The 10,363-nt window shown below is 56.2% G+C and overlaps 2 protein-coding genes across 2 annotated transcripts; one reads left to right on the top strand and one right to left on the bottom strand.

Annotated features, from left to right (window-relative positions):
* Nucleotides 1–914: 914 nt before the first annotated feature.
* Nucleotides 915–1,292, bottom strand: LOC132511625 (transcription initiation factor TFIID subunit 13-like). Its single transcript, XM_060134936.1, has one exon. It carries the CDS (start codon nucleotides 1,290–1,292, stop codon nucleotides 915–917), a length of 378 nt encoding a protein of 125 aa, XP_059990919.1.
* Nucleotides 1,293–3,992: 2,700 nt separating this feature from the next.
* On the top strand, nucleotides 3,993–9,606 carry LOC132511939 (uncharacterized). Its single transcript, XM_060135753.1, is given in 9 exon segments — nucleotides 3,993–4,319; nucleotides 5,938–6,021; nucleotides 6,624–6,712; nucleotides 7,154–7,328; nucleotides 7,557–7,567; nucleotides 8,251–8,388; nucleotides 8,618–8,810; nucleotides 9,321–9,488; nucleotides 9,491–9,606. Coding segments are annotated over 9 exon segments (1,176 nt in total). The 5' UTR covers nucleotides 3,993–4,117.
* Nucleotides 9,607–10,363: the final 757 nt, after the last annotated feature.

Consider the following 10,363-nt stretch of genomic DNA (forward strand, 5'->3'; position numbering starts at 1 on the left):
GTTAATATGGTGTATCACATTGATTGATTTGCATATATTGAAGAATCCTTGCATCCCTGGGATAAATCCCACTTGATCATGGTGTATGATCCTTTTAATGTGTCGTTGGATTCTGTTTGCTAGTATTTTGTTGAGGATTTTTGCGTCTATATTCATCAGTGATACTGGTCTGTAATTTTGAAAGCACTTATTTTTAGAAGCTTTAATTTGACCTGGGAAAATGAGTTCTCTTAAAACCTGACAAATACTATAAGCCCCAAAGATTTTAAATCAAATAAGTCTTCCTACACAGAAGCATTCATAGGGAACTTTTAGTTTCTCAAAAGATAAAAAATTAAAATTAAAAAATCACTCTTGTTATCTAAAGAAAAGAGTATTAAAACAAATTATGTTAAGACAAATAAACACTCCTAAAAAAAGGTTGTATTTTCTATCATTTTCTCCTTAAAAGAAACACAAACCAGTTCACTATCTTTTAATAACTTAAGACTACTGTAATCTAAAAACTTTAGAATACATGAAACACGTCTTAGCTATCAAAGGTACCATTTAGATTTCACATATTAAACAGCTACAGTACAGCCTACAATGGCACAAGTACACTTAAAACATAAATATTAATTCATCATTTAGACGGTCAGAAGTCAGAAGGAACTGAATGGTTTGCAAGGTACTTTGACTTACATGTGGTCACTAAAATCCAGTAAGTAATTCAAAGTATGGTAATATAATCGCAGGCAATTAAAGGCTCAAATATCACTCTGAAATTGAAGACATGAAAATAAAGACTGAAAACTTTGTGGTTCTCTAGCTTTCATTCACATGGCTAGATATCAGAACCTTACTGTGGAAAATATAGTTATTAAATATGATTTCCCCAGAAAATAATGAAGCTGCAGAAAGTACAAAAGGTGTCAAGAGCCATAGTCGTAGTTTGCTTCATCAAATGCTTTTCTAGCTCGTTTCAGTTCTTCATTCATAGTAAACAAGTCTTTAACCCTAGCAAACTTTCCTGGGTCCTTTCGAATCAAGAAGATGATATCTTCAACTTGTACCTGACCTTGTCTTCCAATTGACATTGCCTTGTGAGTCATTTCAGTGATGAACTCTATGACAAGGTCTTCAAGAATATCTACTGACTCAGTATAAGGATTCTGACCATCCCCAAACCCATACACCATACACCATAATTCTTTAGAAAAAAGTCTCTTTCTTTTACCCTGTCCACCTTCTGCACCTCCTCCAATTTCTTCATTTTCCTCCTCAAAGGTGGGGTCTTCTTCATCTGCCATCCCAGCAGCCAGCCACCTCCAGTGTGCACCCGCCTCCCACGGAGCTGCTATTGCACACTTAAAAGACTACAGTGTAGTGTAAGCATAACTTTTATATGCCCTGAGAAACCAAAAAATTTGTGTGACCCACTTTATTGTGATACTCACTTTATAGCAATGGTCTGCAACCCAACCTGCAACATCTCTGAGGTGTGCCTTACACTTACATAACAAATACTTATACACACAGTTACATATACCCCCATGTGTGTGCACATGTAAATGCATACCTGTACATGCATACATGCGTGGACATATCAACATGCACGTGCACACAAACTTATACACGTATACATGTACACATATATACACAGATACATTCACACACGTGCATGTGCCTACACAACCCCGAGACCAAGCCTTGTTCAGAGGGTCTCCCCCCTTGATAAGACCTCAGAAACAGACCTCACTGGCCCAGGGAGAGCCCCCCCACTTCTCCCCTGATAGCCTGAGCTTTCTGGTCCCCCCCACCCCCGCACTGGAAGCCACCACTAGGCGAGGTGGGGGTGGCCAGGTGCCCTGGGACAAGATAGGAGGCGATAAGCAGCCACCTGGCAGAAGCAATCTCCGCTGGGCCCAGCCTTCCCCAGGAACAGCCCACTCTCCGGGGAAACAGCTCTGCTATGGGAGGAGGAAGGTCCAGTTTGGTGACCAGCTGTGTCACCTTGGTGGCATTCTTGGGTAGCCCCCAAAAATGGCAGGTAGCCCCCTGCCCAGCCCCCCTCCCCCGAGGTTGCTGTGAGGATTAGCTGGGAGGCTGTAGGTGGGAAGGCTTGGCAAACTGTGAAGTGACTGCAAACACAAGGTCACTCTGTGGTTCTGCCATGGCTGGGAGGTGCCTGGGGATCCAGCTGTTTGCCCCCTTCTCCCTGCTCCCCTGGGAGCCACCATCACTGCCCCAGTCCCTCCCTTCCTTCCCACAGAGGCCTCTGCTCCCCTCCCCCCACTTCCCAGCAGAAGGGTTGGAGCCAGACACTGAGATAAGGGGCTTGTTTTCTAAGGGCCCGGAATTCGGTGGAGATTGAGGGTCAGGGCCGGAGGGCACTGGCGCTGGCGGGAGGAAGGGGGGCGGGGTTAGGGCATAGTGAGCCTTTCCTTGGGGCCCCAGACCCTATGGGGACTTGCAGTTTCCACCCTTTCGGGATGGCTCTGCAGGCACAGGGGGAGAGGTGGAGAGCTCCAGTTGTTGGGCCCCATCTCCACCCCTGCTCCCTTCTCCTTCAGGGCCTCAAACGTTCCGGCTGCCTCCTACCCCAATGCTCCTCCTACCCCAATCCTTTGCGCATGCTGTTCTCTCTGCCCAGAACACTCTCCCCTCTGCCTTTGTCTGATTAACACCTTAATGTCTTCAAAGCTCAGCCCAATCACTGCTTCCTCCAGGAAGCCTGCCCTGATGCCTCAGCCAGGTCCAATGCAGCTTCTTCCAGCGCCAACAGGCAGCATCCTGTCCCCATCCCGAGGACCTGACCTCCAAGGGCAGGCTGCTTTGCTCTCCTTTATCCCCAGACCCAACCCGGAGCAGACACATGGCAGAAGTCCGATGAAGGTCAGTGTCTGAGAGTCCTCTTTGCTGAGGGGTGCCCTGATCAGAGGTGTGGGTGCCTCTTCTGGTGACCTTCAGCCCCTCAGGACCGACTTCCTCCCGTGAGGAAGAGACATCTGTGGCCCACACTCTGGGAAGGGGAGCTGCTGAGTGGGGCTGGGCACTCAGAGGGAGGCCTGTCCTCCCTGAGTGAGGGAAGGTCACCCTGCAGGAGGCCCAGTCCAGGCTGTCAGGCTGCACCCCACAGCAGCACGAAGGCCCAGGGCCCTGGACTGTGACCAGTAACCATGATAGAGCAGCAGCAGTAGGAGAGCAAGCACGCATACACAGTACTCACTACCAGCCAGGCGCCAGGGTCAGCAGGAGAAGCCTTAAGTCATCAAATCCTCAACAGCGCATTTTGCATTTAAGGAGACTGAGGCACGGAGAGATTAACCGAGTTGTCCAAAGCCGCACACCTGGTAAATTGGGACTTGAGTCAGTCGGGTCCTTTTACCACTACCTCGCATGGCCCTGGGTGGAGGCAGCCCACCCGTCAAGGGTCGGGGGTATGGAGGAGGGAGCTCTCCATGCACCCCTCTAATTCCACCTCCATCTGAAGTCGGACGCTCAGATGGGTTGCACCACTTTGGGTCCCTCTGCCTGGCACCTAGGCGATGCCTGACACCAGTGGGTGCTCAGTAAATCTGTACTGAAAAAAGTAGATAATGGGAAGCTAGTTTTTAGGGGCAACGTAACACAGTGGTTCAGAGCTGGACGCTCCTCGCCAAGTTCATTAGCTCTGTGTGTCTCAGTTTCCCCATCTGTAAAACGGGATGAAAAGAGTACTTGTCTCCTAAGAGCTGTTTAGAAACTTTACTGCGTTCACACTTGTAAAGTGCCTGGGACAGTGCGGGGCAAACGGTAAGAAGCACATGAGCGTCTGCTCTATAAAAACTTGCCTGGTTTCGGTTTCTTTTGGGTAAGCAGAACCCTTCCTCTCCCTCATCCCTGGTTCGCGCGTCGCACACCGCGACGAAGGTCGTACTACAACTCCCAGCATGCCGCGGGGGCCCTCTCCCAGACTTGCGCGGTGCCGGCTGTGACGAAGGCCGAACTACAACTCCCAGCGTGCCGCGGAGCCGTCCCGCCAGCCACTGTCGGCCGCGGCCGAAGTTCGGAAAATCCTGCTGCTCGGGTCCCGCCGCTCCCGGTCGCCCTCGCCGGGGAGGTCGGGGCGGGGGAGCCGAGCGCTGCCCCCGCCATGCTCCGCAGACTGGCCCGGGCTGCGACCCAGCAGCAGAGGGCCCTCTGGGCGCGGGGATCTGGGAGCCAGGCGGGGATCCCGACGCACGTGGTGGACCTGCGCAGCGACACGGTTACCAAGCCCGGGCCGGCCCTGAGGCGCTCCATGGCCGAGGCGGTTGTGGGGGACGACGACTACGGCGAGGACCCCACCGTCCGCGGTGAGCCCGGCGTGCAGGCCGGGGCCGGGGGTCCTCGCGGCGACCCCAGTGCGCTGTCCATGGTGCTGGCGGGGGGAGAGGTGGCCTGGGACCCGGGGTGGCGGCTCAGCTGCAGGCTAGGCATTGCGCTTGGCGTCCTTGCGGCTCAGTCTGACGCATCACTCGAAAGCCTGTTAGAAATGCAGATTCTCGGGCCCCACACCGGACCTCCTGAGCCAGAATCTTCAAGTTAAAACAGGATCGCCGGGTGACTTGTGTGCTCATTGGAGTGTGGCCCCACTGCCCGATGAGATGGGTGTTATCTCATCTTGCAGAGGAGGGCTCCGAGCAGCTGAGCCAGGCACTCAAGTTCCCATACCGAATAAATGGCAAAACAGGACTTGAACCCAGGCCTTCTCACTCTAGCACCGTTAGCTATTGTCCTGCACCCACCACCTTCCCACATGAAGACAAAGAAAAAACCCACCTAGAAAAGGGGATTCTCCACAGGCTGCATTCCCCCCCCCCGCCCCGAGGAGTGGGTTCTAAAAACCTAGGGAGTGTTTTCAAGATGGTGACTGGTGCCACCACCCTGGGTTGAGTTGCTGCCTTAGTGAACCATTGCTATTGCTGGAGTGTGTAGGACCGTCAGCTGTGCTAGGGGCAAGCCTGAGGGTTACCACTTGAGCCCTGAGGGCCTGGATGTGGGGTCAGGTGGTGATGGGGCTGATCATGCATCCAGCAGACACCCACTTTTGCCTGAAACTTCAAAGATGCTGACCCACTGCTCAGCAGGCCACCTGATGCATAGACAGTCACCCCCACTGAGGTGAGGGAGGTGCTGGGGTTAACGTGCATCCACAGAGAGTGCCTTGGGGACTCGCAGGTGGGGACATGGGACTCACAGGAAATGGGGACTTTGTGGAGGAACCTCTTAAAAGATGAGTGAAGTGCTCCACCCCCAACCCTGGGCAGGGAAGTGAGTGCTGGCTCACCGGGCAGGGGAACTGCAGAAGCAGAAGCAGAGTGGTGCAAAAGGTGTCTGGGATATGGATGGGGAATGGGGCTGGAGTGGGTGTGCAGGAGAGCATTCCTGTCCCTGGAGGGGAGGCAGAAGGCAGATCCCACCGGTCCTGAATGTCACGGCAAAGGCTTCATACTGTATGCCACAGGCAGAGGGGAGCCACAGTGAGCTTTAAAGCCGGAGCCGGAAGCCCCGCCCCCTCCATCCCCCAGTCTCCTCCAGTCCTTCTGTTCTGGGAGAGGAAGTCAGCAGAGAAACCGCAGGGCCCCACCTGCAAGGGACTGATGGGAAAGGAAGTGAGACAGGTGTGAGGTCTGGGTGGGACAGGAGGGTTCAAACCACAGAGTTTCAGTGTGTGTGGGGAGAACATGGCCCAGGAGGAGGCGGGGCACAGAGGGTCGACTGAGGGGCCCCTGGACCCAGATGTGCAGCCACCAAGACCACAGGCTGCAGCTGGCAGACCAGGGCTGGCGTCCTGCTTGGCTACTCACCACAGCCTTGGGCAAGATGCCCTCATCTGGACAAAGGGCTCATGGGGTCGGCAAAGAGAAGAATTTGAAAAGTGCCATTGTTGATGGGCTCCCCCTGCCGCGCCCCCATCCCTTCCCACCTCAGAGCTTCAGGCCACGGCTGCGGAGCTGCTCGGCGTGGAGCAGACCCTGTTCGTGCCCACAAACACCATGGCCAACCTCATCTCTGGTGAGCGCGGGGTGACTTCCATTTGCCCTCCAGGCCCTCCCTCCATGCTTCTCCCTTTTGTGCTGGGGGCTGTGACAACGTCAGTGGGGCTCCGAGCCATCTGGAACCTGTAACCACACCCTCCTCTCACCCCTTCCTGCCTGGGGGTCCTGCACTGAACTTCGTGACTTCCCAGCATGCTGCCACACCTTTGTAAATTGCCCCTTTATCAAATACTCTGGATTCCCAGGGTGCGTGTGCCCTCTGTTTCCTGCTAGGGCCTGACTGGTGCCCGTGCCCTGGGCCGCTTATTCCCCAAACAGCAGCATCATGGCTGGCTTCCCCACGCAGGAGATACCCTGCAGGTGGGCTGCAGGGCACAGGGGTGTAGGGTGTGCAGCGCCCAATGATCCACAGGGTCACCGTCTTAGACTTGTGGACTTAGTGAGATGGTTTTCCAGCACATGGCAGGAAGGTGTCTTGAAGGGGCACTCTTTCCTAATTGGCATAAGGCACTTAGGAGCTAGCTGTGGCCTTGGGGGTCAGTCCGGCTGAGCTGGTTGGGGATAGATGGGCCCCATGGGACTCGGTGCCAACGCTGTCCCCCACCCCATCTACCTTAGTGATGTATCACTGCCAGCGCCGGGGCTCCCCGCTCCTCCTTGGGCAGGAGTGCCACCTCCACGTCCAGGAGCAGGGCGGGGTGGCTCAGGTAAGGGCCCAGCACCGCTCGCCTGGGGCCAGCACAGGATGCTCAGCACGTGGGGTGAGAACCTGCCTCCCAGGCACCAAGTTGGGACCTGCAGAGGGAGAAATGGTGGCCTCTCCAGGGAAGGCAGTAAGGAGAGCCATTCCCAGATTGACCACACAGGGGCGGGCTCGGCTCAGGCCAGTCGGTTTGCTGGCTGTGCTTGTAACCCTGCTGCCCCCTAGTGGGAACCCAGAGCACTGGGCGCTTAGGGAGGAGGGACCGCAGCCTCTCAAGCAAACATGGTGCCTTCAGTCCTCCCCCACCCTTAGCTGGGATGTCTGCCCACGTCCACAGCACAGGGGGAAGGCTTCACGGCCCAGAGCTGGGGAGGAGCAGACAGGACAGGGGTAGGAGGTGCTGCTGGACCCCTGGACCTCATCATTTGCACGCCCACACCTGCAGATCGCTGGGGCGCACTCCCACCCCCTCCCAGACCTGCCCCATGGCACCCTGGACCTGGCTGAGCTGGAGGGGCTGGTTGCACGGAGCCTTGGGAGCCGCTCCCACCCGGTCTGTGAGCTCATTTGCCTGGAGGACGCCCACAGCAGCTCAGGGGGCCGGGTGCTCCCCATCGAGTGCCTATGCCAGCCAGGCCTGGCCCCGCCACTGTGCCCCCACCACTAGCCAGCTGCCGGCTTTCTGTCCCTCAGGCCCCTCTCCTGGGGTTTAGTCCCCTCTGATACATGCCTGGGTGCCCATCAGTGGCCAGAACTGCTGTGGGAGACATGGGTGCGGTTCTAGGCGCAGATGCAAAGGGAATTATTGCCCCACTGCCCAAGCTTTTCTCCAAAGAGCAGAGACCCAGTCCTCAGGGAGGCGAGTCCCCAAGCGGCACCACCTTGGTCTGGTCTTAGGGCCAGCGTGCGAGGGCTGGGCTCTGCCGCTCTCCCCTGCGAGAACTTGAGCGCTAACTAACCCTCCAGACCTATTCCTCACCTGGGAAAGGGGACTGAGGGCATCCTTCCAATAGGGCTGCGGCGAGGCTTCAGTGAGATGAGGCATTCATCGCTTGGCCCACAGTGAGCCCGCCATAAACAGGAGATAAAACCCTTATCCTCGGGCTTCCCTGGTGGCGCAGTGGTTGAGAGTCCACCTGCCGGTGCAGGGGACACGGGTTCGTGCCCCGGTCCGGGAGGATCCCACATGCCGCGGATCGGCTGCGCCCGTGAGCCATGGCCGCTGGGCCTGCGCGTCCGGAGCCTGTGCTCCACAACGGGAGGGGCCACGCAGTGAGAGGCCCGCGTACCACCAAAAACAGAAAAAAAACACCCTTATCCTTGACCCCCTTTCACAAGAGGACAGCCTCCGGCCCAGGCCCAGAGCGACTGCTCGGGTGCCAGATGGCCAAGCTTGTCACCAGCCAGCTCTCCTGACTCAAAGCCCTCCTGCTTCCTCAAGGACACAAGCCCAGTGACCCTCCAGTGATCTTCTGGAGACCCACCCTCCCTCTGCCCCTCCCCCCAGCCTGGCCCTCTGACCCTCCTGCCTCTCACCCCCAGGTGCACCTGCTGGCCCGGAGCTATGGGGTCCAGGTTCACCTGGATGGGGCCCGGTTGATGAACGCCGCGGTGGCTCTGTGCATGCCCCCTGCCCGCATCGTGGAGCGCTGTGATTCTGTGTCTCTCTGTTTCTCCAAGGTAGGGAAGCCGCTGGGCCGCCCCCGACACAGGAGGGTAGAGATGCCCACAGCAAGAGGCCGAGTTGGGTCCCCGAGCTCCTATGTTGACAGCCGCTCACGCTGGGCCCCTCTAACCCCCTCCCCTGATGAGGCCACAGTGTCGCCCATCCCTGTCCCTTTTGCCCCCTCCCGAGGACAGAGATGCACACCCATGGGCAGGCAGGCAGGACTCTCCTCTCTTCCCCCAGGGCCTCGGTGCAACAGTGGGGGCCCTGGTTGGGGGACCCAAGGGCTTCACTGAAGAAGCCTGGCGCCTCCGGAAAGCCCTGGGTGGGGGGATGCGCCAGGCGGGGGTGCTGGCCGTAGCTGCCCTGGTGGGACTGACTGATGCTGAGGAGGTGCTGCTGAAGGACCACCAGAACGCCCAGAGGTTTGCCAGAGGTGCCTGGACACCCCCCACTTCCCTTTGGCCCCAGGGGTGTTCCTTGGGGGTCCCCTGTAGCCGGGCCCAAACCCCCAGCAGGTGTGCATCCTTCCAACTCTAGAAGGTGAAGGTTAGCCGCTGAACCAGCAGGGGTGGGATCCAGGTGGTCTATGCTTTACCAGGCCACAACCCACGCAGGTCCTAGACCAGTAGGCACCCAGTGCGTGTTAGTAATTTTCTACAGGATCCAGCAGAATGTAGCCTTTAACTTGGGTTGAGTCCTCACAACAACCCCAAGATGTCCCCACTTTACAGATGAGGAAACCTAGACCCCAAGAGGTTAACGGATTTGTCCAAGGTCACGGAGCTGAAAAGTAGCAGAGCCAAGCCTGCCCATGTTAGGAATAAGACTCCCTCTTTTCCTCCCACTACAGTTGGGCTGTCCTCTGCCTTTCCTGGGGTGACACGGCTGGAGTGGTAGGGAAGTGGTGGGGTACTGGGGTTGGGCTCCACTTACCACAGGACCTGGGCTCAGGAACTGGCATCCCCTGTCTGCTCCATGGATCTCACCACCGTAGAGACGAACATGGTGATGGTGAGGGTGGATGGGCTGCTGCCCGAGGAGCTGCGCCAGCGCCTGCAGACCATGAGCGCTGACGAGGTGGCCCAGACTGGCCACGCGGTGCGTGTGCTGCTGTCCCCTGGACTGAGCGGTCAGTGCGAGCCGTGTGGCACGACGATGTCTCTGCAGAGGACACCAAGCTGGCGCTGGGAAAGTGGGCGTTCGTGCTGAGGGCCCTGAGGATGGGGTGACAGACCCTGTGCCCTGGGTGGGATGGAGGGAGGCGGGGAGTGGAGGTGTCTCCAGGGAGTGGGTGGGAGGAGAGGCAGTAAAACAACACCCCTGTCATCCACTGGTCTCCTTGGACCCCTTCACCTCCATGACACATGGGGTGAGGCCTTCCACCTGTTCATCCAGCAAACCTCGCGTGCCCCTGTGTCCGGGACAGGGGCCCAAACATGCAGGGACAGGTGGGACCCCATGCTGGCTCTCCCAGCACAGCCCAGGAGGCAGCCACATGGCTCATGAGAGCATCTTGGGGACTTGCAGGAGGAAGTGTGAGAGGACACAGAAATGGACACTGGTATTGGGTGGCCTAGTAGGGAGCTGGGGCTTTACCTCACAGTCATCTCATCTGTATTTACCTTTTTAAACAATAAAATTTTTGTGCTTATAAAATAATATGTCATTGCTGCACATAATTTGGGACAGGATCTCCTTTCTAGCAACTCCTGGGGTAATTTAATTTAGGCAGACTCAGTGGTTAAGACCACCCTCCTGCTGAAGTTAACAAGAAAACCTGGACAAAATATATATTTAAAAACCACCTAAGAATAACCACTGTTAACATTTTTGCGTATTTCTTTCTGGGTATATACATACATATGTATATATATGAATCTGTGAATGTGTGTACGGATTTTTTTAAATAGGGGAGACAGGCCATCACATCAGTGCTGTAGAAAGCCCTTAGTAGGAATCACAGGAGGAGGACTAGCTTTGTGAGGG

This window comes from Lagenorhynchus albirostris, chromosome 20 (genome assembly GCF_949774975.1).
Source record: "Lagenorhynchus albirostris chromosome 20, mLagAlb1.1, whole genome shotgun sequence".
Taxonomy (NCBI): Eukaryota; Metazoa; Chordata; class Mammalia; order Artiodactyla; family Delphinidae; genus Lagenorhynchus; species Lagenorhynchus albirostris.